The 27,623-nt window shown below is 48.5% G+C and overlaps 9 protein-coding genes across 9 annotated transcripts; 4 read left to right on the forward strand and 5 right to left on the reverse strand.

Annotated features, from left to right (window-relative positions):
• Positions 1 to 969: 969 nt before the first annotated feature.
• J7337_000168 (uncharacterized protein) lies at positions 970 to 1,798 on the forward strand (the record flags this gene model as incomplete). Its single annotated transcript, XM_044817932.1, has 4 exons — positions 970 to 985; positions 1,203 to 1,279; positions 1,333 to 1,461; positions 1,610 to 1,798. The coding sequence occupies 4 exons, from the start codon at positions 970 to 972 to the stop codon at positions 1,796 to 1,798; spliced, it is 411 nt and encodes a 136-aa protein (XP_044685634.1).
• A 2,914-nt stretch (positions 1,799 to 4,712) lies between these two features.
• Positions 4,713 to 6,380, reverse strand: J7337_000169 (uncharacterized protein; the record flags this gene model as incomplete). Its single annotated transcript, XM_044817933.1, has 3 exons — positions 4,713 to 5,756; positions 5,806 to 6,208; positions 6,262 to 6,380. The coding sequence occupies 3 exons, from the start codon at positions 6,378 to 6,380 to the stop codon at positions 4,713 to 4,715; spliced, it is 1,566 nt and encodes a 521-aa protein (XP_044685635.1).
• A 1,284-nt stretch (positions 6,381 to 7,664) lies between these two features.
• On the forward strand, positions 7,665 to 8,441 carry J7337_000170 (uncharacterized protein; the record flags this gene model as incomplete). The annotated part of the gene is made up of 1 exon (XM_044817934.1): positions 7,665 to 8,441. The coding sequence occupies one exon, from the start codon at positions 7,665 to 7,667 to the stop codon at positions 8,439 to 8,441; it is 777 nt and encodes a 258-aa protein (XP_044685636.1).
• A 799-nt stretch (positions 8,442 to 9,240) lies between these two features.
• J7337_000171 (uncharacterized protein) lies at positions 9,241 to 10,242 on the forward strand (the record flags this gene model as incomplete). Its single annotated transcript, XM_044817935.1, has 1 exon — positions 9,241 to 10,242. The coding sequence occupies one exon, from the start codon at positions 9,241 to 9,243 to the stop codon at positions 10,240 to 10,242; it is 1,002 nt and encodes a 333-aa protein (XP_044685637.1).
• Positions 10,243 to 10,563: 321 nt separating this feature from the next.
• Positions 10,564 to 13,293, reverse strand: PRR1 (serine/threonine protein kinase prr1; the record flags this gene model as incomplete). The annotated part of the gene is made up of 5 exons (XM_044817936.1): positions 10,564 to 10,885; positions 10,935 to 12,180; positions 12,227 to 12,935; positions 12,987 to 13,224; positions 13,286 to 13,293. The coding sequence occupies 5 exons, from the start codon at positions 13,291 to 13,293 to the stop codon at positions 10,564 to 10,566; spliced, it is 2,523 nt and encodes an 840-aa protein (XP_044685638.1).
• Positions 13,294 to 16,754: 3,461 nt separating this feature from the next.
• J7337_000173 (uncharacterized protein) lies at positions 16,755 to 18,306 on the reverse strand (the record flags this gene model as incomplete). The annotated part of the gene is made up of 2 exons (XM_044817937.1): positions 16,755 to 17,428; positions 17,541 to 18,306. 2 exons carry the CDS (start codon positions 18,304 to 18,306, stop codon positions 16,755 to 16,757), a joined length of 1,440 nt encoding a protein of 479 aa, XP_044685639.1.
• Positions 18,307 to 19,506: 1,200 nt separating this feature from the next.
• J7337_000174 (uncharacterized protein) lies at positions 19,507 to 21,322 on the reverse strand (the record flags this gene model as incomplete). Its single annotated transcript, XM_044817938.1, has 2 exons — positions 19,507 to 20,471; positions 20,521 to 21,322. 2 exons carry the CDS (start codon positions 21,320 to 21,322, stop codon positions 19,507 to 19,509), a joined length of 1,767 nt encoding a protein of 588 aa, XP_044685640.1.
• Positions 21,323 to 22,022: 700 nt separating this feature from the next.
• Positions 22,023 to 22,820, forward strand: J7337_000175 (uncharacterized protein; the record flags this gene model as incomplete). The annotated part of the gene is made up of 1 exon (XM_044817939.1): positions 22,023 to 22,820. One exon carries the CDS (start codon positions 22,023 to 22,025, stop codon positions 22,818 to 22,820), a length of 798 nt encoding a protein of 265 aa, XP_044685641.1.
• An 807-nt stretch (positions 22,821 to 23,627) lies between these two features.
• Positions 23,628 to 24,554, reverse strand: J7337_000176 (uncharacterized protein; the record flags this gene model as incomplete). Its single annotated transcript, XM_044817940.1, has 3 exons — positions 23,628 to 23,797; positions 23,986 to 24,291; positions 24,350 to 24,554. The coding sequence occupies 3 exons, from the start codon at positions 24,552 to 24,554 to the stop codon at positions 23,628 to 23,630; spliced, it is 681 nt and encodes a 226-aa protein (XP_044685642.1).
• Between the last annotated feature and the right edge of the window lie 3,069 nt (positions 24,555 to 27,623).

Raw genomic sequence — 27,623 nt, forward strand, 5'->3', positions numbered from 1 at the left:
TCCGGTCAAGCAATCTGGGGAGAGGTCTGCCTTGTGCAGAAGTTCCGAATTGACCTCGGGTTGAGCATGATGAGCATGTTGGTACGTGACCCCTTCCACTCAACCACAATGACAAGACACTGATACTCATTGATTGATACAGGGCTCTTCACCCCTACTGCGGGGCAGTACTTCCGCGACGAGCAGCGCCGCCGCCACTCACAGTACGACGGCGGCGCTCGCCTGGCTGAACTGGAGGAGATTTCTTACGGCGTCAGACATCACCCAGAGACTATCCTGATTTTTGATCCTTTTTTTTTCAGAAGTCATCTTGAGCTTTGAAGTAAGTAGCGTCTCACCATCGGCCGCAATGACAAGGCACTAACACACTTATGTTCACAGTGGGAGTTGTAAACTCGGTAATGGTCCCTCCGGTGCTTCACCAACGGAGACCTTGTTACGACTTTTACTTCCTCTAAATGACCGAGTTTGTTCACCCCAACGGCAAGCCAGTACTTCCAGACGAGCAGCACCGTCGCCACTCTCAGTACGACGGTGGCGCTCTTCAGGCCAGACAACATCTTCACATATATCCTGCCCCTTTCTCTTCCTCTTTCTCTCTCTTCGTCCGGATCAAGCAACACCTTTCAGGCGGTCGTTCTTGACTTGAAGGAAAATCTTGAGGCTTTTGGCTCAACGGCCAGAGCCAGGCTTCTGAGGACCTCTTCGTTGATGGTGACCTTGCTCAGGGTAGCACTCTTTCGGCTACGGCTTCATCCTTCCAGCCTCGCGGTCAGCCCTTCGCCACACTGTCACCAATTTGCATGATCGTTTCGCCACAGCACAGCTTTGGGCCGTTGATGGTGGTCTTGCTCAGGAAAGCCACAAGCTTCTTCCTTCCAACCCATTGGTGAGAGATTCAAGGGAAAGAATGCACTCGTGTTCTACCCAGAGGGTAGTCCCACTGTTGCTGGCGCTCTGAGCCAGGATATGGACATCTCAGCCGGTAAGTCAAACTGCCCTTGCCTCTTTCGCAATCAATCCTAACCTCCGACACATTAGACACAGATCATACTTCCGACAACCTCACACTGAACCCCCAGCCTGCCTCGTCAACATCATCCCCAACTTTACTCTGTTCATACCCTCCCCGACACACTGGGTGACTTCTCTTTCCCCGACATACTGGGTGACTGGCCGCCTCACGAGGGCCGCCTGACCAGAACCACCGCGGTTCCGAAGGTTCAACAACATCGTCGACCTTGGTGAGCTCATCGCCGGACGTGATGCCCGGACCACCGTAAGTACATACCACCCTGTCTTCCATCACACTCAGAACTGACCTCTTCACAGATCATGCTTCGAAACATCCCGAACAAGGATGGCCAACCTCCTTCGGCGCAAGTTGCCGGCGTCTCTCTTTCGGGAGGCCCGGTTGCTTGTTTCGACTCAGGTTGGCCGGAATTGTTTGGTGACTTGGTGGTGAGCCGCTTCGCCCCCCGTCGCAAGGCGGGTGAGTGACGGCCCTGATTCTCGGGGCCTGAACAAGAAGCGGTGGGGGGGGTCATGGTGGCCGTAAGTTCTCCCCTCTCCTTTCTCATTCCACTTCATTCTAACACGTCATGGCCAGGCACGCCGAAGCGGCTGCGGTGCGCATATGCTCCCCCAGACAACTGAGTTCGGCGTCACCGTGGAAGAGGCTCGGGAGTTGCACAAGAGACAGAAAGCGTATAACGATGGAAAGCAGACCGCTTCCCAGGACGCCGCCATCCAGGATGGTGGCATCTGGGATGGCGGCGCTCCTGACAACCGCATCTAAGTCCCTGAACGACCACGAAGTTATGAATTTTACGAAGATCACGACATGGAACGGTCTACGTTCTCTCTGCTGGAATAAGCTCACAGCCACAAGTCTCAACTGCAAATAACACATCTACACTTGCCTCCTCCACTGTTCGATACAGACCTACCGATCTTCGCATACGAAAACAGACTTCGATCTAGGCAACTACATCACCGAAGTTGTCGTTGTCGCTTGCTCGCACATGTCAGTTCTGCTGGTGCTCGCGCAGTCAATGGCAATATTCCATCGGTCTCGATCTGAAAAGCTCCCTCAGCTTCTTAAAGAGTACCAGGAAGCCTGTGATGATATCAAAGTCATCTCGAGTCGCCACCCCACCATCACCAACATCCTTACCTTCCTTCATCAACATCTTTACCTTTTCTTCCCTCTGCAATCACGTCATATATTGTTCATTGCTCGGCCAGATCGCAGCATTGAAGCCCCACGGGGTCTGTCCTCCTTCACTAAATATATATATATATATCCTGCGCGACCGACCGCAGCATTGAAGCCCCATGGGGCCTTGTCTCGGGCTTTATATATTGTTCATTGCTCGGGCGACCGCAGCATTGAAGCCCCACGGGGCCTGCCCTCGCGGCAGCACAGCAGTCATTCGCTTGTCATCACCGACCCAACTACTAATTCGACTTGACTACCCCCTCCGTTCAACCTCAAAGGGTGCGGGGAGATACCCTTCCATTCAGCGCCCGGTTGCCCACAAGAACTCGACGAGCGATGCAGTCAGTCCATTTGACTTGCCGCTACTGTGAGAAGCAAGGACACTTCTGCGGGGGAAACTCGAGAAGCCAACATTAGTTCGGCTCTCTATCCCAACTTTTACTATACTATACGCACCTCACGCCACCAGCAATGGGTAAGTTGTCCTCACCCCTCTCTCCTGCATCGATCTTGTGCTAATATGTCAGACGTCTAGTCATGCTCTTGTGATGATCGTGCTCATAGCATTCGAATGCCACAACGAAGACCAATGCAGGAGCGAACATCAGTTCCGCTCTCTATCCAAGTCTGGACCAAGTCGACTTGTCGGCGATCACCAGCAACTGGTAAGTCACTTCAACCTTTCCATTGACATCGGCTCATCACTAACTTGTCATTCAGTGCTCCACCTCAAGATCACAAAATGCTTCGATTCACTCCTACCACTCATCTCGACAATACCACATACCGCTTTGACCGCGATTGATTCCTCCACCACCAACCATCTCGCACTTCGAATCATTCCAACTCTCGCTCTTGCTGCCTGAACAGACAATCCTGGTGTTGTTTGCAGTTGAGACTTGTGGCTAAGGGCTTATTCCGACAGAGAACCTGTGTTGGATAATTTGGGATGGCCAGCGCACATAGGTAGCAAGCAATTTAATGTTCAGGATATTAATTAGAACATACCTCTCCCACCACAAGAGACCCTGTAAATTCCACAGCGTGACTGTCCACCACGCCTCATTGCCTCCAGCCTCCATCTACTCTGACAATTAAACCCTCTCACCACACCAGCTCCTTCGGTGGGCATGCTAAGGCTGACCTACCATGCCCGCGACCCGCGCAACAGGGAGAAGCATGCAACCAGTGCCAACACAACTCGTGTCCTGAGCCATGAAGCGAAGAGGTCTCTTTCAAAATATGTCACCCTTCTTCGCATCAATCTTTTCCCCCACGTTCATGAGAAGTACCATTGGTGATGTCGTCGCGTTCTTCCACAAACCTGGCTAACCTTTTATTCATTATCCCAGACAATCGGCGCGGAGCTTCCAACCACGAACCCTTTCTCTTCTTCTCCCGATGATACCCTCGACATCCGCTCTACATCACTACTTTTTGATCTCTTTCCAGCAAGTGTTCCGCAAAGCGGCCCCCCGTTCCATGCCGCCAAAAGCGATACTACGTTTTGGCGCAAGTCGCGAAGACTCAGAACTACCTCTACGTAGCTTCACTCTGCCGCATCCTCAACAAACGAAAAGAAAGATCAGTTGAATCATCCCCCGTGTCGAGTGGGGTGGGCAGCTTGCGAACCTCGAAGGACCAGAGATCGGTGTGTATTATTCTCGACGTTTCCAGATCTTCCTTGTACTCTGCGTACACTCGTCGAGAGCCACAGGGTTTCAACGACCTGAAGATACTTGACTTGGTCATAGGCATCACGCAGGTTCTTCTTCAGTCCCCTTTCAACGGTGCCAGCACTTCACGATCACACCCGGACTGACTGTCCCAGGCCAGTCTTACCCGCGAAACGAAAGGCCAATTATTTTCTCTACCGTGAGTTTTACCTCCATTCTTGGTTTCTCTTCTGACTTGTTGCTTACAGATCATCCTTCCCATAAGGCGAAGCTCAGTCGCCCGTCCCAGCTTGGCACTACATACCACACCGCCCAGTATATCGCACGGTCCGAGGCAAGATTAGAGCATCACGTAGCTTTCTATCAATCTTGCCAATACGAAAGAGTCTTCGGTCAGCGAGACCGCCTATGTCGAAGAGTCAGTTTGTTCCAGAACGCCTCACAGGAGGTCATAAGATCTACAAGCGCTGTCGAGCAACATCAGACTCGGATTCCAACGCCAAAGACAGCACATGCGCAACGCGGTTTAGGGCTCCTTATCAAACATTTAGCCTAAGTGATAGAAGCTTAGGTTACTTTACGTAAATTTAGGATATCTTTTGCTGACTTTATTTTACTGACTTGTGGTCCAATGTCACACGGGTGGCTCTTCTCGAAATCACCAGTAGCTGCAACTCGTGTTCATTAAAGTAAAGTATTCAATCTAAGCTGACAAATTGGTATCAAACAAGTCTATGAACAAAAGAAAAGAGAAATCCATCAAAAGATCGTCCATCGTATCCCTCCTCTCATACTGTACATCCATCCATTAGCCCCTAGTGGCTCTTGTGGCCATTAGTCTTAGCACCCTCCTGTCCAACAGCGTTGACACCAGCATTCAATTTGCCAAACTGCCACTCCGGCAGTGTAATCCCCGTCTGCTCATTAATAGTGCTCATCAGCGGCGGCAGCATTTGGTACACATTGCGCATCGTCTCGGTCGCATCACCCCCACCCTGACCACCGCTCTGGTTTCCAGTATTCCACACGCTGATCTTGGGCTCCAGGCCACGAATGGCTGCGGCGTTGGCCTTGGCGAGCTCGACGTACGTGCCCTTCTCGATCATCATGTACTGCAGCAGACCAGCGGGACCGCCAAACGCCGTGGACAGCTTGCCGTAGGCGTCGGCCATAGCGGAGATACCCTCTGCCTCGCGGAGCTTGCTAACGAGCTCGGCTTCCGCGCGCTGCTGGGCGGCGTAGTTGTAGGCTTCGGCTTCGTTACGCGTCTGGTAAGCCTCGGCGTCTGTGTTCCTTGTGATCTTGGCGTATGTAGCTGCTGCGTCTGCGTCGGCGAAGAGCTTGGTCTGGTAAGCTGCAGCGTCGGCCTTGCGCTGGCTAGCCTCCTGGTGAGCGCGCGCATCGGCCTCGACTTCGTAGGCAGCAGCATCAGCAGCTTGTTGCTTACTCTCCCTTGCAATGGTAGCCTTGACGACATCTGTGGCACGAAGACGCTCCATCTCTGCAGCAGCACGCTTGATCTCGACCTCCTTCTTGAGATCTTCATCCTTGGACTCAAGAGTACGCTGGGCTGTGACGCGGGCGATGTCGACATCTCGGGTGAGGCCTGTGCGCTTGGTGTCTAGTTGTGCTTCTGCTTGGGCGCGCTCGATATCACGGACTGTCTTCTGGACGGCGGTCTCGGCGTTGATCTTTGCGATCTCACGCTCTTGCTCACCCTTGCGCTGGGCTTCTCCAACGTTACCGCGGAGTTGAGCCTCTGCGACATCGATTCTGGCTTGGTTGGTTGCGCCCTCGTGAGCTTTGCGGGAGAGCGAGGCGAAGTAGACTGAGTTAGGGGCATCCTTCAACTCTTTGACCTGTGGAATGTTGGTTAACGTTCGGGCAAGCAGGGCTGGGGAGACGTACGTTGGCGTTGAAGATGAGCAGACCAAACTGAGACAACTCATTCTGGATATTTCGAAAGATCCTCTTCTTGAAGACCTCTCGCTCAGTGAAGATCTCCTCCATGGTCATGCTAGACACAAGAACTCGAGTTTCACCCTCAATGATACCCTTGACGATATTGGCAACATGCTGACCCTGAGTGACATTCTCCTTCTCCTCAGAGTTGGCCAAGAGCATAGCATACTTCATCAAAGCGTCCCCTCGGTCCTCGCGATCAAGACCATCGGCTTCACTGTCGGCATCAGAGCGGTTGGCCCCGCGCTGGTTGACATCAGGACCGACTGTGAAGACGACGGGGAGAGAGAACTGCAGCTTCTCCTTAGTCATGGCCTGAAGGTCCATGGCATAGTCGTGAGGGCGGATACTGATTGGGAATTAGTGAGCGTTGAGTAGTTGGAGAAGAGGGAGGAGGAATACCTGAAGCGTGTGCATCGTTGGAGAGGCCAGACCCATGTTGCTTTTGTGATCTTGACGGTCTTGATGCCCATGCCAGTGATGGCAAGGTACTCATCGGGGGCAGAGATTCTGTAAGACATCTTGGATCGTGTTGAAGGTAGAAGAGAGTGAAAGTGTAGTTGGGTATTGAACTGGTGTTGTGTGACCAGGTGTAAGTAGTTATTTGTAACGAGTGTTGTATGACTATCTCTATAACCAATGTTAGAGAATTATGTAAATAGTATGATCAAAAATGCATGTCTCACAAAGCGGAAAACCATTCCCTTATATGCTTCGATCTTGACACAGGAACAGCAACACAAAACATGCATGTCTCAAAGCCCAACAAGGGTCATACTCCATGATGAATGTGCCTCGCTCCAAGAGGTGGTGGCGGAGTCTGGAGTACCCCTGTCAATTCCCATATTCTGGAAGAATTCCATGTCCACAACGGGTATGCAATGCGGTCCCGTGATCAGATTGATTGAGGAATCAGATTAAAGAGGATGAGCTTGTGATGTGATCGCCGCTTGGGGAATGCCCGGGTTTGGTGAGGTCCTCTTGTGGATGATGATGGTTGGGCGTTCTCGGGTGATCTACAGTGGGTGGGGTTCGCCTCTAAAGCATCACCGAAGCTCCGGGGCAACTCTGAACTGTCGTGTACGTTGGCCCGGATCTTGACAAAGGGTGTCAAAATAAATTCAGTAAATAATATCCTAAGCTCATGGTAAGCATTATTATCACATAGGATCAAGACTCTTCGACACATGCATGACATGTTGCACTGCGTTTATTGGCAATTACCTGTCCAAACTTACCTTCAGCCGCAAGGCACTACTATCAGCACAGCCCTGTAAACGGATCACCTTTTAATTTCCGCGCACCTCGCGGAATTCATCAATAACTGTCACTCAAGCAAGCATCTCCTGCCGGTATCCGAATGAAGCATCTTGGCTAGACGCCCGGCCTCAATGCAATAGCTCACGTGCAGAAAACATGATTCGATGATTCTTGGAATGTCCCGACACCGCCAAGCCTCGAATTGCATGACTGAACAACCATCAATTCTGCTGCGCCACGATGAGTAACCAATGACCACCACAGGCACTCCTTCAGGCAGAGATGAATGTGCAGCCCAAGGCTGGCCTCCTCTTTTGTGGTTTCGGCGATTGCTAGTTTGACGCTTTCCTTTTGATACTACGCTCCTGAGACGGGGCGATACAAGGCTGAGTTTGGTGGTCACCGAAGCGCTATTGATGGTGGGCTGACTGTTGGCCTCCACTAGGTTCAGTTTTATGTAGGTAGGTATGTATGTATATGCATCGGGCGTTTGGCATTGACTAAACATCTCCAGACTTGGCTTCTTCTCATTGCAACACAACATCATGTCTAAGCAAGACTCCTTCGATGACGGGGATCTTCCTCCCCCATACACTGAATCCGGTCCCTCAGCATCAGAACCTCGACAATCAGTCACGACAATCTTCTCCTCACATCTAAACAACCTCCCCCTACGCATTCAATCCGTTCAAGCAGTTCGCAACTCAGCGCGCGATGAACGAGACAGCGAAATACTCACCCTCTTGTTGCCTCACATCGAGGATATGCTCTCATCAATAGCAGCCATGGATCCGCCACCACGAGTTGTCGAAATGACCATGGTGCCAGAAGAAGCAGTTGGTGAAGGGTGGTTCTTTAGCGATGAAGATCGATCCCGAACTGTTGTGCGTGTAAGAGAAGATCGCAAGCTAGTAGGTGATCAAAAGAAACCTGTCAAGAAAAGTGAACCTCCCAAAAACAGAGCCTTTGATGAATGGGGCCGCTGGGAAGACGACAACCAAGAATCTACCACAGACGACGTTCTCTGGTGGTCAGACCACGACATGGCAGTCCGTCTAGCAAAGTACATATCCCCAGAACGAGTTGACCGTCAGGTCGTCAAGGCACATTTTGAACAAGCAAAGAAAGCATCAAGATGGGGCTTGTTCAAGAAATCTGAACCATCGACTCCACCAACACCAATATTAAAGGCACAAGAGGAAGAACCGGTTACTATGACGGTCAAGGCTGAGGAGGTTACGTTTCGGCGGGAGAACGAGATGGGTATTTGGGAGGGCAAGACAGGATGGGGCTTGGTGGTCAAGGTCAAGTTACGGCAGTGAGGGCGATGTTGGACATGGGCTGAGAATGAGGGCATTGGGAACACAGGATATATATAGAGTCGATTGGGCAACAAAGACATGAACGTCGAACGTCATCTACCAGCCAGTATCTGGTCTCAATTGTGGATGTGATTCGGAAGTCTAAGTGCGTCCTCACTTCCGCCTGCGTCAAACTGGCAAATCTTCCATTTCGTCAAGACACTTCAGACTCAGAGTTTATTCTTGGCAGAATAAAACATTCTTCTCTAACTGATATTACTCAGTGACACATTGTATCATCTCGGGGTCTTTTCTGTGCATTGGCGCGCGGCATGTAATACAGTGAGTCCTAAAGTCGAACCATATCTTCACTACTCACCAAGGTGACTGAATGCTGACAGCAACATCTGAAGCTATTGCCAACAAAGATCTGAACACGTCCAGTAACTAACTACCTAATACTTTGCCCAATGCTCGCTTCTCCGACATAAATACAAGCATAAACAAGGACCTAATCCCCGATACAGCACAGCCTGTTAACACCTCAATTCGGCCTCACACCACGTCGTGAAACTCACCCTGCCTAATCTCACAACAACATCTCACAACCACTGTATCCCCCTCTCACAGCATCCATTTTCACCACCCAATCCCTTCCCTTTTTTTCCCGTCTCCGTCCTCGTTCGTGATTCACCTCTCTTGGTCTTAGTACCTGACTCACTCGCCGACTAAAACCCCACCTCATCTACAAAACCCTCACCTTCATCCATAACCTCCTCCTCTCCCTCACTTCATCCTTGCAAACTCCATACCGAACATCATGGCTTACAACGTCCTCGTAACAGGCTCATCCGGCCATCTCGGCACAGCCCTCATGCTCTCCCTCCCAACATTCGGCTTCACACCTCTCGGCATCGACATCTTACCCTCTGAGAACACAACACACGTCGGATCAATCTCAGACCGCGAGTTCATAACATCTCTTCTTCAGAAACACCCCATCAGCCATGTACTCCACGCTGCGACGTTGCATAAACCCCATGTCGAGAGCCACTCCAAGCAAGACTTTATCGACACAAACATCACCGGCACCCTCATCCTTCTCGAAGAAGCGTCCAAGCTCGGCGCCCAGATCGAGAGCTTCATCTTCTTCAGTACAACAAGCACTTTCGGCGCGGCTCTGAGTCCCAAGCCTGGCCAACCCGCCGCCTGGATCGACGAGACCGTCGTGCCCATCCCCAAAAACATTTACGGCGCTACTAAAGTCGCAGCAGAAGATCTATGCTTCCTCATCCAGAAGCAAACAAACATGCCTGTCGTCATCCTCCGCACGAGCCGTTTCTTCCCAGAGCAGGATGACGATGAAGATCGCAGAGCAGCTGTATCAGACGACAACCTCAAAGTGCTCGAACTAGCGTATCGTCGCTGTGACATAGAAGACATAGTCCGCGCGGCGGTCTGCGCAATGAAGAAAGCGCGAGAGATCCAATTCCGGAAGTACATCATCAGCGCGCCGCCGCCTTTCCCTAACGACGCTGACACGCTGGCGATGCTGGACAGAGACCCTAAGCAGGTGTTTGAGACTGTTGCGCCGGAGTGTGTGCAGGTCTTCAAGGATAAGGGGTGGAGTCACTTGAAGAGGATCGATCGTGTTTATGATTCTAGCAAGGCGGTTGAGCAGTTGGAATGGAAGCCGGAGTTTACGTTCAAGAAGGTCGTTGAGTTGGTTGGAGAGGGCAAGGAGTGGAAGAGTGAGTTGACGGGAAAGGTTGGGAAGAGAGGATACCATGCTGTCAGTCATGGGGTTTACACTGTTCGATGAATTAGAAGTCCGAGAATTGGCATGGGAGGAGGGGACACGGCGAAAAGTTTCACGATGGTTTTGGGACAACACAATTGACACTTATGAAACTCGGTCAGACCTTTTACACGGTGTTGAAATAAACTCAGCAAAAGGTTTACCAAGTTTATCCTAGACTTAGGTATACTAAACTTACACTAAACTACCTGAGTCTTTAATCATTTAGGATCAGGGCCTAAATTTTCTTTCCTCCCTTATAGGTGTAAATAAACTTGTATTCGCCATGATGCTATGTCTACTAAAAACATCCCTCTAAAACTCAGGGTATCTATACAACTACACTCAACCAAACTTGATGCCAGAGTTAGGATTCCACGTCCCAGGTGCAGGAGGTTGTCCTGAACCACCAGACTGACCAAATTTGATACCCATACCAGGAGTCCACATTGCACCAACCGGCGTTGGTTGTACTGGCTTTGGCTGCTGTACCGTCTCTCCCCAAGACTGTATGTTTGCCTGCGCTGGGCTCTGCACAGGTTGAGGGGGTTGTTGTGGTGGTGGTGCATATGAGTGGGAGGGGTCTTGGTGTGACGGCATTGGGCTTTGGGCCGGGGGTTGTTGGTGAGAGATGTTGAGGTTTGACAATGTCGGCATGTTAATTTCCCTGTGATGTCTGTTAGTAAAGGTCCGTATAAAGTTGGTGAGGGACGTACTCTTCCAATGCTCGCGCTTCCATGCGACGCTGAGCAACCCAGCCGCGAATAACATCGCGGAAGCCCTGCCCAACAATCTTATTCAGATCATTGTAAAACTTGCGCCCAACTTCGAGGTTGTTAATAATCTCCTTGTACTTAAAATAGGCATTATCAAGCTTCTGCAAAGCCAACTCGCGTTCTCGGTTCCCGCGCTCACCCATCTGTCGCTTCTGCGACTCAAACTCGCGATTGATACGTTGAACATCCGCCAACAGACGTTCTTGGTCTTTGGCTTCTTTGTCAATCGCTTCAACCTCGGGCTCATACAACTTATCAAGTCGTTTGTCGAAAAACTCCTCAAAGTGAGCCGGGACGAGTGCTGTGTTAGGGTACGCTCGCTCCAATCGGGCTGCTTCCTTCAAGATGTCCGGCTTGATGTCGTCGCGCCGGGCGTTTTCCCGCAAACTTTCAACCTTCTTGCGACGACGGCTCTCAAGACGAAGAACGTCGTTGTATGCGCCGCGCAATCTTCCTATGACAGGTTTCAAAGTCTCGGGTATGTCAACCCGTCGGCTCGACGGCACAGAGTCCATCAGATCTCGGTCCGGTCCGGAAAGTATAGCAAGCAGATCCTGGATCGCGCCGAACTTCTCCCTGACGACCGCATCGCTACTGACACTGCTCTGAAAGTAGCTCTCGATCTCAGAAGCGTGCTGCCAAAGCTTTCCACCTTGAGGATCTTGCCGACTCTCGGGTCGCACCCATCGGTCTGTTCCGTATCTCATCCGTAATCGCTGATCTTCCTCTTCCTCCGAAGCCAGAGCCGCTTTGCCCTCTTCAAAGATTGCCATATCTCCAGACCGCAACTTGTCGATATCCGCAAAGCCCTTTTGCACTCTGCCAATGGCATCAGCTTGTCTGATCTCTTCAGCATGTTGAACCAAGCTTGGTGGTAGACCCAGAGGTTTCTCAAGAGCTTGTAAAGATCCAGGCAGCCCAAGGGATGTGAGAATTTCGTGAATCTTGTCCGTGAGTGATTCAAGTTCCGGAATAATATTCTGGCTAACCATGCGATCGCGTCGTTCTTCGTAAATCGATGTGGCAACGTGCACCGAGAAGGGGACAAGTCGAGAGAACAAAGCTGGACCGAATTCGGCGTGGTCTCCAAAGTAGTCATAGGGGTTGGCAACTTGCGGTGGCACCCGAGCTACGGCCATGTTTGCGCGATCAAGAATCTTGAGCTCCGACTTTGGTGGTACAGCAACTGCAAATGTTAGTACTCAGCAAAACAAGGGTCGCAGTGCACATACTCAGGTAGATAACATCGTTATCCTTCTCTGCTCGCTTCAAATCTTCCTCAACCTTGCGCTTCAATCCATTGAGGTCATCAACCACCGTCTTGCCAAGATAGCCACTTCGGGCCTCCTTAATGCCCTCCGTCGCACAAGAAACAGCATCCTTGAGTCGCGCCACCTCCTCTCCATATTTTCGCTTTTCCAGACAATCGCATGCAGCTCGGTATTGCGCAGCAGCAGCAAAGTGATGATGCTTGGCGCTCATGTGGTGGATCCAGGCACTGCTTATGGCTTCACTCTTCATAGCAGCTTCGCCAGCAAAGTTATACAGGTCGGACACTCGAGCGGCGAGCTTGGCGATTGACGCATCTTTATAGCCGTCCATAACGGCCTTTTGCCAGAAGCATTCTTGACTCTGGGCGAGGAGTAGTTGGGTCAAGGACTCGAGTGTGTCGTGGTCCATGTCTTCGGGAGGATCGGACATTCGTAACTCAGGGAGGATCTCTTTTTGCATGTGTGAGAGCACGCCGGCAGCGAGGGAGAAGTAGTTCGCTGCTGATTTGAGACCTTCGGTATTGCCTCGCGGCGTATTGATGGCGAGCTGGGAGTAGAGGGAGGCGAGGTTGTAGAGAATGTTCATAAGCTCGTACTTGAGGTTGTTTCGCACCATGGGGCGCTCAGTGTTGTATCCAAGCGCAGGATACCACGAAAATTCAGCGCCAATCTTTTCATCAACGTCAGTTTGTGCTGTTCACTAGCATCGCGTGACACTCACATCTATAGGAAACTTGCCCCCCACCCAAACAAGCTGCCCGGCATACGCTTGTAGCTTCTTAATTCCGCTCGGATGCGGCTCTCGAACATTCACCGCATCGCGCCGAAGGGCATCAATGACCTCGAGGTCATGCTTGAACATATCCGGGTGCTGATCATATTTAGTGTTGATATACTGCCGAATCGTCGAGGCAAGCGACAACTGGGCCGACTTGCGAAAGGGGATGGAAAGGATGTTTCTGAGGGACGAAATGTTAGCTGATAAGTCCAGGGGTCTCCGGTAAAGCTGGGTCTTCTTACGACGACATGGCTTCGTTTGCGAACCTGACTTGCGGGTTCGGTTCTTGAGCCTTTGTGTTGTAAAGTCGGCTTTTTTGCCAAGATCGCTGGGCTAGAGTTGCAATGACTTCATCAGAGCTTGGAGCTTGTGGAGGCGCCACGTTGGAGGGGCAATGACTTACGATGTGGCGCAGCAGTCGCTACCCTGGAGTTTCTTCGAGGAACAAGAAAATGCAAGACTACCTATCAAATTTATAAGAGGATGCTATAAATTGGGGCCTGAGGTGTACATACCAGATTACCCGCAGTACCCGCCCTAGGGGAGGAAAAAAAACTCAGTACCTTGACCCTAAATGATAAAAATACTTAGGTAAATTTAGCCTAAATTTAGTACTCTATTTACTAAGTTTATTTCGACACCGTACATCAAGGTTCGGTGTTTTCTTGCTCTATGAGGCCGCCGAAGCCAGCCTCAAGGGCCACGAGGGCCACGGCGGCAGCATTCTGTTGGAAGAGAAACTGTACATATTGGCGCTGCGTTATTCGGCCAGCAAGATAGTGGGTGTAGAGTAGATTCCGCCCATAAGTTCGAGTTGCACGGCCAGTTGCTCTCTATTGTCTGGTGCTGTACATATTGCGTCAAACCAATACTTATAGGTAGCGATCGTCTATTGTACGAACAGTGTCTATAGCGCCTTGAACAGTGGCTGTGGTGGACGCACTGTTTCGTGATAACGAGCCAGGACTCATCGGGTTCCCACAACTGTCTCTGCCCATTTTACGAGTTGTTAGAGAACCCCATCTGTAGCTTAAAGCTACAAATGGACGACTATTGTTACCTGGCACTAAGCAGTCATACTTTGTATCTATAAGCCGTGCCCGGGAAACGAATTTCTCTATGAGATTCTGACACTTTGATTCATGCTCTTTGGAGCACTTTCCCATCGATTCTTTCGCTATCCTTAGGTCTATCTAATTGGATCTAGCACAGTGAAGCATCGTTATCTCTGTCTTTTCCAGAGAAGGTCTCCGGTTGCAGAAGGATTTCGGAATCCCGATACACCAGACAGTTCTTGGCGTGTGCCTTGAACCGAGGATTGTCCCATTTACACGAAAGAGAAGCATTGAGCCAAGGGAATTGATCGAATTCGACGTGAACTGAAAGAAGTGGGCTGGTTGGATACAGGAAAAGGGTATGTTATCATGATGCCACGATATTTAAACAGACATTCATCCGCCTTTTCAATCTTATAGCAAATCGCTTTATCCATTCATCTCACACCATTCTCTTCCTCATAATTTAGATCAAGGCTTCCCTACTATTATCATACTTGACTCTTCTCAGCCCTGCATTATGCAGAGCCATTGAGGAATAAAAGTGACGCGAAAAGGAGGAAGATCAGGCGCTGCAAGAAATAAATCACCGCTTCTGAGAGGGCTGTGTATGGTTTTAGAGTAATTACTCAGCTTATACATTTGAGATCCGATAATGCAGACCAACCTTATAAGCAGAAGAAACCCTACTTATAGTAAAATATATTAGCTTTATAGTAAGATTATAGACCTTAATAAATAATAATCTAGAGGATATTAATATAGAAAAAGTATTAAAAGATATCTTTTTAATTAACTTAATACTATACTTTAATATTGTCCCTAGTTTAACTACTGTTTTATTATTAATTTCACTTTATCTGCAGCTCAGATGTAAGGGCAGTTAGTCACGTGCCTAGGCATATGCATTTAATTAATAGAGTCGTTATTAACTTTAGGTTAATTTAACTTCCGCTAACTAACCTACCTAAAAGTTAACCTTATTCCTTTACAGAACCCCGCTATTACCCTGCCTTTACTTTTAATTTTATATAATTAGGAGGATATAGACTATATAGTTAGCCTTAATAATTACATTTATAAGCTACTCTTTATACCTAGCTAAGTTTAGGCCTCTAAAAGCAGTAAGGAAGGTAATCTAGTTAACTATAAAGGTCCTGCCTTACCTTATAGCTTTTTCTAGGTCCCCTAGCTATAATAGCTCTTCCTTTAGCTAGTTTAGCCTTATTATATAACCTAAGAGACCCAGATTTATATAAAGGATTAACTAAATTAGAGTATAGTTAAAAATAGCTATCTTAACTAGGCTAAATTAGTTCCTTAATAAGAAGTTTTTTATAATAGCTATAGCTATTATATATAGCTTCTAGTATTTATAACTATTAGCCTAACCTAGGACTAATTTAATTATATTAATAAAGTTATAATTAGTTATATAATAGGCCTAATTAGCCTATAAGCTATTATAAATAGGCATTATAATAATAGCTATAATAGATATTAATAACTGTAACTAATAGAGGGAAAGTTAGGTTAGGGAATATACTTTATAATAGGTGCACCAGGCCTAGTATTATCTTAGTCTTTTAGCTAGGGTAAAGGAAGAAGGTTAATATAGCTACTAAAGGGTAAGTAGTATATATACTACTTAGTTAAGGTAATAATTACATTACTTAAAGTAAATAAACCTTAACTAATATTAACTTCTATAATTCTAGCTTATTATAAAGGCCTTACTATTTAAGCTATTATTAAAAAAGTTAGAAGCTTAATAGCCTAATATAAGGCTAATAGTAACTAAAATAAAATACTTTAATATTATAATTTACTTAAATATTAATATATAAAGATTTTTAATTAAAAATAAAATAAAATTAAAGTTATTTTCTTTTTTAAAATTTAATAAATTAAATTATTTATTAATAGTTATTTTATTAAATAATATTATTTTTAAATTTAAATTAATAATAGCTTAATTATAGTTTTATATTATTAAAATATTAAATATATTATAAAAAATAATACTTATTATTAAATTATTTTAAAATAATTTATAATAATATTTAATTTTTTATTATTTAAGTATTTAAAATATTATATTAAACTTTTAATTATAATTATAAATTTATAATTAAAGCTACTTTTACTTTTAAAAGTACTTAATAAGGATAAAGAGAATAAGACTTTTTTATTATAAGTTAAAGGCTAATCAAATAGAGGACTATATAACTTCTTTAGGGAATAGATAGCTATTATACTAACTAGACGCTTGCGTGAATTTCTGGTGGTTTTAGCTAAAATCACAATTACATTATTTGAACACGAACATGATTTGCTGAACTCTATGCGAATGTTTTTGCCATGGCCAGATAAAACAAATATCCACTGTGTTGGATAGCTGGCAACATACACACTTCCAATAGAAGACAAGACTTTTATTTTAGTATCTGTTCTCAATTTGTATGTTTTCTCGCTCCCTGACGACTTTCAAGAATATCGGCAGCTTTGAACTCCTTCTTGACCTCTAAAAACAGCTCGTTGTTGCGTTGTCGTTGTCGTTGTTGTTGTTGTTGTACCTCAGTACATTATGATTACCAAGATTCGATCATCGCACCAATTCTTCTGTATGTTGACCACGATGATGACGGTGATGGTCTTAAGCGTGGGACCGATGTTCGTTGATGATCTGCCGTAGCGAGACAGGTCTAGTGACCTCGGTCAGAAGTCCCAGATGGCAGATAGCATCACCATGGCTTCGAATCTCATTCGGATCGATCGAAGAGGTTTGTATGGCGACCTTGCTATGGCAGTGCCGGTAAGCAACCATATCCCAAGCTTCCACAACTGCAGTCCCTAGGACAAGCTCTGATGTTCCCCGTATAGTTATGATAGCTGACTGTCCGTCTTCTCGGACCCTCTGGTAGCGAAAGAGCATCGCTACACCTTTTCTGCCGTTCCACAACTCCATTATGTTAAGTCTCGGCATCCTAAGTGCAGTGGCGGCAGCATTCTGAAGCATGCTATTAACATGCAGCTGGTCTGCATCTCCAGTGAGGACTTTTGAAGTCAGCGCCAGTGAAGTAAGCTTACTCCACGTCCATGAATCGTGAGTCTGAGGCGCGGCGAAGAAGTGACTGGCATCGACCATAAAGGAGGCAGATAGCATCTCAAGGTGTTGGCTGGTGCGAGCAAGCTTCAGGCTCACGGCTCGTCTTGCCACCCTAATAGCGGGAGCTCGGTAAATTTCTGCGTAAGACTCATTGTCGTTCTCGAATATTACTAGCTTGTGTAATAATCCCTCGGGAAGACTGATGATCAGCTTCTGGTTCCCTGTTTCCGGATGGTTAGCGGCTGCATCAATTAAGTTGTCAGGGATCAAGAAAGCACTTGCATTCATCAGTCTGCCTTTCCATTCCAGCCCATTCTCTCCAGGGTTCATTACAAATTTCCTTTATGTTTGGGAACCGCGTAAGCATATTGGCGATTGCGAGTGGCTTCCATCGTCGGCGAGTCTGTTGGCGAAAGCGAACGGCCCCAACGACAGGCACATAGGGGAGACTCCGCCACCACTGCATCTCAGTTTCCTCATCAGGGAAAGGCCCCTCACCCATGATCTCGTCAAATACGTGCTCGATGGCTAATTCATCTGGAGCAACGATAGGCTGCCCGGTGATCCAGCCATGAGCTGGGTCGTTCACGGTCGCTCCATGTTCGTACCCATGATGAGGCAGCTCGCCTACGCTGGTGTCTGAGGAGAAGGTTATATACTTGAACCAGTGCTGGTTATCACTGGGCGAGTAGACGCTGATATCGAGGACCAAGTTGCCACGAGGCTCCCATACGCTCAGCATCGTGAACAAGTCTTCAAACGCGTCCACGATAAATTGGTTATCAACTTTATCTAAGCCCCATTGATCCTCGTCATCATTTGCACATTGTGTACAATCGTACTGCTTCAGTTCCACCCGAAACCAGATATAGCGAATCTGGTTTCTCTTTCGGGCTAGAATAGCTTGAGAGTAAGGGTCGGTAAGGCGCGGTACCGTCAGACTGATCTTGGCAAAGTTGAGTGGCTCGATGATCGATCGCCAAACTCGGGAAACGGTAGCAAGCTGACTGCACTTCCCGCCGAGAATTGGCAGCAGACCAATAACCTCGTTCAGAATCTCGGGAGGCAATCGATTCCAGCATGTTATGTTGATAGCCATTTTTGTATTAGACTTGCAGCAGGTTGGTTGAATGTCAAAACAGCAGTTGGGTGTGGATTGAGGAGGAATGTGATGGTGTATAGCTCAAGGTTTGGATCTGTGCTTTGAGGTTGGTTGGAGAGATTCTGGTCAGAGAGATTCTGGTTGGAGGCCGGCCGCTGCGGCCCCTTTATGCTTGACGTCGCCGAACTCAGCTACGACTTTGGGTCTTTGACTTTCAGCAGCAAAACCTACACAAACTACTGTATAAACTCACAAAATTGACTAAGTTACCTACCATAATTTTTAAACCAATATGTACCTGAGTCATCAGAGGTTAATTTAAGAATTAACAAATACTATGGGATGACTGCGGCCTATAAGGTTAAGCTTCAGGCTGCGAACACAGGTGATAGATGACAACACGATATTTTTTTTAACCTGCGGAAGAAAGATATCAAGATACCCACAGGCGCTAGTCAACTTCATGGAATAACATAGTATTATCAGAATAATCCTTTAAACCCCCACGAAATTACCCTGATTGTGCCCGGCCCTTTAATATTTATCAACACTGAAGGCTTCGTTTAACCCCTTCACCTGGCATCTCACACCACTAAGCCACTACAGATTCGGATTTTCTTTATCCTTTTCATCGGCAGCTGCAGATTTCTTTGAGGTGTTGTTGGATCCCTCTTCGAGGAACCTAAGGTGATTCATTTCATTTGGTCGGCAATTGCAATCAACTTCCCGCAGGATAGATCTAAGTCACTCGGTCAAAATAGAACATTAGCTTTCCCTCTTTTAGGCAGAATATACTCTGTTTTCCCTGCAGCCAATATCAACTCTCAACAAATAGCCATCAAATATATGATTAGGTAGTCAAGCCTCGGCTGACATGGACAGAGAGTTCAACATCCCACAAGATAAATCTCAGCCACTCTGCAAAAACAACACCTTAACCTTTCCGTCTTTTCCGTCTTTCAGGCAGAATAGACTTTATTTTTCCTATAACAAATACAAAATCTCATGCGATTAAGGTTCTTACAGACTCTGTGCCAAAGAGAACATGGTGTGGAAGGCCAATCAGATTGACGCGAGGAAATATGTCTGTCACAGCGACTTTCGGTGGTATCATTGTGATTGAAGACGCTTAGCTAGGAACCGATTAAAATATTACCTCTCCCAGTCGCGATATCTCATTAATATCCATCCTTGTCTCTAACGATACTTCACATCTCCAACTTCAGGTCGGTGAACTCCATCATCGACATATCCCGGAGGCTGTGTCTGTCCCGCACTAGCTCCCGACGCCACTGGCGCCGAAGTGGGGTCCCGATCGGTCGGAGACACGGAATTGACCTTGAGAGATCCGACCTCAGCACCCTTCAGAGCCTCGAGAAGATTGCGTGCACCAGCGGGCCACATGCCGCTCTGGCGGGGAACCTCTCCGCGGATGATCTGCTCGACCGAGACGCGCTCGCCGTAGAAAGCAGCGTTGGCATCCTTGCGCTCGACGACGACGGTGCCGTCGACTTGGATGCCTGCGTAGAAACCGCGGGACTTGACGTAGGAAAAGACAGGCTTGAAAGCGCCGGTGCTCAAGCTACGGCGCTTCTTCTTCTTATCGGCGTCGGTCTCTGGCTTCAGGCCTTGGTTGTCCTCGGTAGGGCGGGGAGGTTTGGGTGGTGCCTCTTCGTCCTTGTTTTCCTTGTCCTTCTTCTTTCCGTCCATAGCGGCACCAATCTCGACGGCACCGCCAGCGCCGTATGGGCCAGCGACAACAGCAAGGTCACTGCCTAGGGCAACGCGGGTCTTGGCGAAGGCGTTGAGAGCCTCCCGGCTGTTGATGACACAGACACAGTCGTAAATGTCAAGCCCAATCATGAAACCAGCGCCAACAGAGTGGACCTGGATACCCGAAGGAGGACCCCATGATCCATCGGGGAGACGAGAGATCAAGATACCTGAACCAGTGGCACCAGAGAAAGCGTAGCCGGCACGAAGGGTTGTGAAGATAGCGAGACCTTGAGCTTTGGCGATGACCTTGGGAGGGATGTTGACAAGAACTCTCTTCTTGGGCTTTTCTTTGGTGGGATCGATGATCTCGTCATTGGTCTCCTGTGCCTTGGGGTCTGTCGATGTAGGAACCTGGCTAGAGCTAGGATCAGCGTAGACACCGTTTTCTGGAGCATGTTAGCGGATGTTCTGGTCAAGCGGTATTGGGAAACTTACTGCAGAAGGACTTCAGAATAGAAGCTGCCTTGTCACACTCCTTATCGATAGTCTCAGGGAGGAAACTCTGGCTACCAAGCTTGTGCGCCAAGCTGTTGATAGGTGCAGCGGCCTTGATACCAAGCTGACTGAACTTTTCGCTCCAACCAGGCTTCTTGTGTATCTCAGGATGGGCGGAAGTCGAAGCCTGGGTTGTGGTTGTCTCGGGACCGTGGCCGAAACCGTGACCATGTGTAGGAGCTGTCGGGCTTGGCTGAGGCGACGTCTGAGCCTGAGCTGGCTGATTCGTAGGAGGGGGCGCAAAAGTAGGATGAGCAGGGTCGTACTGCGGAATAGCGTAGTTTTGCTGGGCCTGCTGAGATTGCTGAGCATCAAAAGGCTGGTGAGTCTCCTGATGCTGCTGAGGTACAGTGACTGGGTTGCCCTGGAGAGGGTTCGGGTGAGCAGCGGAAGCTTGGTGTTGGTCTTGCGCAGGAGGAGGACCGGGAGGAGGGGGAGGGAAGTACTGCTGCTCTAGCTGGCGCTTTTCCTCTGCAGCACTGGGATATTGCTCGGTTCCGGCAGTAGACGAAAACGGAGGAGGTTGCTGCTGGCTCTGGGATCCTGCGAACTGGACATGTTGATCGGGATTTTGGGGTTGGCGGGGCTTCTCGTCCCCAGGAAGCTCAGCAGATCCTTGGTTGTACGCTGGAGGCAGAGAGGAGTCTTGAGGTTGATTCTGGGAAGGGTCGGCGGTAGGAAGCAGACCACCTCCATGCTGGTCGCCAGCAGAATACTGGGGAGCTTTCTCAGGATTCGACATCGGATTATAGGTACTAATGTAGAGCTGTAGGTGTTGTTGAAGTTGTAAGGTTTAAGGTTGAGAGTCAATGGCGGGGTAGCTTCGTGTCAGGTATAAGAGAGAAAGTGGACTGAATCTTTAGGTTCTGGGTGGGAGATGTCTTTAATAGACGAACAGGTATTTATTAGGGACGATTCACTGATATGAGAGGCCTCGTCACTTCTAGACTCATTGAGTGGCGTACGAGACAATTCGAAACCGGTTCCATGAACTGCAAGGAACCATCCCCGATTCTGTGACAAGCCGCACGGGATTGATGTCATCATGGTGGCTTGGCGATAAGGTGCTTGCGTGGCTGAATTTCAGGGTCCTCCTACACAGCCACGACATCAACCAATGCGAGCACTTCCACCGTAAATCAGAGGGAAATTGTTGGGGAGCATGTGAAATTGTGGAAATATTTGAAATGGCGGCGATGGTGACTTATCGAGATATTCTGTAGATACCACGTTTTGTATGATGCGCTGGCGCCCGGAGATCATCGCTGTTTTTCGGATCCCGAAACGGGTGTCGTTCGGGGAGTGCTAGGAATGCTTACCCGATCCTCGATTTAAGCTTACACAAAGACCGAAACGCTGTCTTGTAACCTTCATTTTGCAACCGCGATAATCGCACATTCTCTTCAGTTCTGGAAAGTGGCATTTGTCACTTACACAAAACAATGACACAAATACAGACCTCCAGCGATCCAGAGACTCTCCATCTCCCCCGCATTCTCTGCCTTCACGGCGGCGGCGTCAATGCACAAGTCTTCGAACTACAATGCCGCGCTCTCATCAGAAGTCTTGCCTCATCTCTGCGTCTAGTCTTCATGCAAGCACCCTTCATCTCAGCGCCTCACCCCGACATAGTCAGCGTCTACGGTGAATACGGCCCTTTTCGGCGCTGGCTCCGCTGGCAGCCCGACCATCCCGAGATTGAAGCAGAGGCCGCCGCAGAGCTACTCCGGAACCAGACCCGCAGGGCTATGGACACCGACCCCGGCACCGGAGAGTGGATCGGCATTCTTGGGTTTTCGCAGGGTGCTAAGATTGCGGCGAGTTTGTTGTGGACGCAGCAGAAAGTTACGGAGCAGTTTGGTGCGCAAGAGGCGCTGACGCAGTTCAAGTTTGGTGTTCTCATGGCTGGGAGAGCGCCCTTGATTACGCTGGATGCTCGACTGCAGCATCCTCCGGCGGTTGTTGATGCGGCGCTGTTGAGCTCTGAGTTTAAGGACTTCCCTGAGTCGAATGTTGGCGACCATGTTTTGACCATACCTACACTACACGTCCACGGACTTCGAGACCCTGGACTTGAACAGCATCAGATTTTACTGAAGACTTATTGCGCAACCGGTACGACGACTCTTGTTGAGTGGGATGGTGGACATCGGATACCGATCAAGAGCCATGATGTCGACGCCGTGACAACAGAGATCATGAAGTTGGCAAAGAACGCGGGTGTGAAGCTGCCCAATTAGAGTCTCCTTTTGTAGAGTTCCTTTCTTTAAATTGAAGGAAGGATCTATGATTCACTAGAATACTTATAGATGTCTGACGGATAGTACACCCGGAGGTATACGAAAGAGAGTCAAATCAGCCTGTTCATAGATGATGTTCTGTGTTGTAAAGCAACAATTTCAGGTCCATATAACTACCCTAATTCCCTCTATTCAATTCTGAAACTGTTAACTTTTAAACATCTAATGTTGCCTAGATAGTGGTCCCTCCTTGGTTCTTTAGGCCTGCTGTAGGTAGTAGTGCACGGAAAGCTGTATACCAAGAAACAATTTTCGGGTTTAATGATTGTGATCACTAACTAACTATTGCAGGAGTGCATCTTCTTTCGACATCCGGCCCCAGTGTAACATCTGTCTCTGAGCAACATAACAAAAGAGTTCGGAACAACAGCAAACGAAACCCTCTCTGAACGACTTAGTAAGGCCTCATTCCTCATAATCCACATTTGGCCCACCCACGGCAACATAGACGCCAGTGGCAGTATTCAAGACGGAATCCAGCCAGCTGTCCAAGTGCCACACCATACCGTCCTTGGTCAGAGACGAGTGACTAACGCGGAGACGCAATTATGACCGCACTCGAAATCAATCCCGCTGATGGCCATCATCATAGCTGGTGCACTCTGGAATCCAGCATGAGCGAAATCAATGGCCCGCTGGGATGGCCACCCAGGTGACAGTTGCGTCGCGAAGGTCCGTGTCAGGTCCAGCTTCGACGTGAAGCTGAAACTTGAATGGAATGACATCAGTTACGTACGTCTTGACACGCTATGGCGAGTCCTTGCCGAGGCTAAGTCCAGAGAACCACGCTTCTAGCCAGGAGCATGCCGCCGAGTAGACATTGGACCCAGTACCGGGAGTTATCCCAACAGTGAAGTGGTCCACTGACACATCTTCAGCCGTAGCCTTGACGCAAATATCAGTTTTGTAGTCCAAATCTAGCCAACTGCGACTTGAGGTGGTTCAATGTAAGACGGCTCAAAAGCCATATCCTGTTGAACAGGGTCGGAGCTAAAGGTGTCGAACGGTCGCACCTCTGTTTTTCTCGCAGAATTGTCAGTCATATCTTACACAATCCTTATTGCGAACATTGGATACCAGGAAAAGCTACGAGGAAAGTACTTACGTAGCGTACTGAATTGGCCAATGTCACTCGACCAAGGAAGATAGGTATTGGCAATCCATTTCTTGTCTCTCTCGGGTAATCTGGTATTGCTCTTTGTGCCACCAGAGACAGTGTTCTTGAACCAGCGTGCAGGATATTCGTATAGCATGATAGAATCGGCGTCGAATGAACTAGTGCTAACTTCGCTACTCTCAAGTCGTTTGATCACATTGTGGTCGGTCGGGGCGCGGGACCAGCTGTTGGGTGGTTTGCTGAGCTCCTCATAGATAAGATCTTTATTCCACTCGAAATCCTCAAGTGGAGATTCTGTTCATACCATAGCAGTTACGACTTGTTTGTTTCACCAATCGGAAAATATACATACGATGCTCATGTTCACAACCCAGCACGCGGCCAAATTCATGAAGGACCTTTCGACGAATGAACTCTTCAGAATGCCTCAGGTTGATGTCGAGGTTCATCGTCCTTTTCTCCTGGTTGTTCTCCGAGAGAGCATCGGTGCCAACACAAGAGCTTGACCCTCCCCCTTGCTTAAAGTCGATGCGAATGTCTGCCTTGGAAGCGTCCATGGGGACTTGATGTTGCTCTCTGTCAAGATCAGCAAGTTCAGTGCCGGCCAAAGGCTAAGCAGGAACCAAACCCCGCAAGTACTACAAAGTTCAAGGCGAGGAAAAGTGTCTTCTCCCCTAAGCAGACTTCGGTGAATGAAGATATGTCGAAACTCATGTCGGTCGAAACCAACGTCAGCCTGGGTATTGACGAGTCATACCCGGCATTCCACTATCCCGATCCTATAGTCTCGACAATCACCGACTTTAACACACCAGTCAGTGGCTTCACCACGGTAGTAAGCTCATACAAAGAGTCACATAGGCCTGAAATCAAGCATGGACCGGCGCGGGTAGTGGAATCGCTGAATCGATTGAGGTCAGCAGTGTTAAAGGCATTATAGATTTCAGGACTATGCCTATTCAATAAGCAGAAAAGACTATGCGGTTGGCTCCAATTACCGAAAGATAGTGAATCAAGCAACTTCCTAGAGGCAAATGCCACGAAAGTCGTTGGACAATCGAGTGAACAGCCCTTAGGCGTGAGAGGCACCTCTATGGATCCATTGCCTGAATACAACGAGTTACTGGAGCTGGTAGCAGTCTGCAGACGCAAGTTCGCGGTCAGCAACTTCGGGCAGGGTACACTTGGAAGAGCACTATGCTATTTTATGTGAAGAATGGATTGATGAGGTTGCTTGTGGATATGTGCGAAAGAAGATTTGGGAAGAGCAAGATGTGGAAGATGTTGACATGATACTTGGCTAGATATGGCTAATGACTTTATCCAATAGATAGCAAGAGAGCAATGAGTAGGTTACCTTCTAGCGGTTTTGCAAATTAAAATGAGGCTGCATTGAGTCGGGCAAAGAGGCACTCGTGACTTGGCGTTTAAGGATGATGGATGCCGTAGATTCAGGCCATGTGCGCGTCAACTTGCACCTTGTCAAGCAGTCCAGATGCGATACGATATGATAGGTAGGTGGCAAGGCCAGTGGTTTTTAGGGTAAGACATTTAGACAGATGCGAGACATGTGGCTTCGGTAGGGTGGTAATGCAGTGTGTGATATGTTTGCGTAATCCTCTTACGCAGTAATCAAGTGTACTCTTGGTGCGTCTAAAACTGGATGACATCGAATCTCTACTTGACCAGTAAGTCCGAAAGGCCTCAGTTTCTTGATAGGCCTATTGGAGGACCAAATGTTCAACGTCTTGCCTCCAGCGGGCAAACTTGACTTTGGTCGGGGATCAGCTTTTTTTGGTGTAAGCCATTCCGCTGTTTTCCCCTAACCCCCCCCCCCCCCCCCCAACAAGGCTCCAGTAGCTAAAGCGAGGTATAGACACGCTCTGGGGTAATTGTGTAGCCAAAGACAGAGAGCACATACGAAAGGATGTGTAGTAACGCCGCATGGGGACCGTTCGTGCTGTAGAAGAACAAAATAAATGAAAACCACTTTGATAGCGCCGTAGTTCAATGGATGACCATTATTCTTTGTCGTAGGCTCGATACTAGAGGCATGACGGTGTCCTCGATCCTGCAGGGGCGCCGATCCATTTAACGTCTACGTGCTAATCTGCTTGAAGAAACATCCTGTACTATTATAGGCTGTAGGCTGTCAGATGATGAGATCGGATGCCATGGAGCACTGCTGGGTTTTGCGTGCACCGTTCCATTAGATTACTAATGCAGGTAGCTATTACATCAGGTCACGCCAATAAATGCAAACCTCCCTTTATATATTCATACATCCATCGTGTCGACGACATCAACCTTCCTCGTATTCGAGCGCCTAGAACTCTTGCCAGGTGGATACATTGATACGATCGCTCACCATCATCCCACACGTAATGCGGCTGAGAGACCTTTGCAATGCCTTAGGCTGATGGAGTTTAGGCAAACCGGGGGGGCATACCATGGAGCTAAGTGGGACAGGGAGAAAGCATATCTTGTAGCGTAACGGGCTGGGGCTGGGGGAAATAGAAGCAATACAAATAGTGAGGATATGCAAGTGTCGATTGCCGATGCTCGCTTAGACGATCCGGACATGGAAGTCAGATGGAGCCTTAGACGGCTCGCGGCTTCGGAGGTTTGCGCGAGGGTGGAGCGCGGCGATGCCCTGGACGCCCTGGACGCCCACTTGCATCCCGGTTTCATTCTCAGTCTTGAGTCTTAATTGGGCTAGCTTAAACCTGTCAATAAGACGTAATGCCTGATTGCACTGTAGACGCCGTGCATCAGGCAAAGAAGCTCAGCCTCTCTGCCTCTTCAGGCCGACCACTTTTGTCATTTGGTTGGAGTAGCGACCTCAGTTCAATATATTTTTTGCGAAGCAATTAATGAGCGGCAAGACGGCGTGCCACGTTGCGTTCTCTTCTACCTCGACGTTGATAAACTCGTCTTCCGCATCGCCAGGATCTATCGGCTCAGCGTGAACCTCGCTGTCGATCAAATGTCTTGGCTTCCTAGGACTCTCGTTTGTTGATTCAGCCGTGCCCCGCATGATAGTGGAGCTGTTGTTGGTTCTTTCATCAGGCTGAGGAGCCAAGGTTTTATCCTCTTGTCGTTGCCCAATCGGCCAGTGGCCAATTTCTCAAAGAATCCAGAATGAACTGATGTCAGGGTTAACTCCAACGCCACAGTTTGCACAGACTGTGACAAACAAGTCGAAAGCTGAACTTCACGGACCATCTCCACAAAAGGAACAAACTTGATTGGGCTGCATTCGTCGAAAGGGTTGCGACTGTGTGCAATTGCAAGGATGGGCTGCCAGGCGATGCTGATCTGCTTAGCACTCTCTGTGAAGGGCGCAGGGTTATGATAAAGCGCTAAACATGCCAGGGGCCCTGGGCCTTGCAACCACGTGCCACCGTTTTTTGTTCAACCCGTTTTGTCCAACCCTCCAAGTCCATATACAAGAGTAGAACTTCGTCGGTCTAAACCACCGCAAGAAGGTGGTTCAGGATCACCTAATAGAAAGGGTCTTCCCCGGAATACAGGTAAGAGACTTACTGGTTCTCTTTCTCTGTGAAGGGCAATGCAATCACTACAGCCGATAAGCGACAAGATAGAGAGCTCCAAACCACGAAGTG

The sequence above is a fragment of the Fusarium musae genome, chromosome 1 (assembly GCF_019915245.1).
Source record: "Fusarium musae strain F31 chromosome 1, whole genome shotgun sequence".
Lineage (NCBI taxonomy): Eukaryota > Fungi > Ascomycota > Sordariomycetes > Hypocreales > Nectriaceae > Fusarium > Fusarium musae.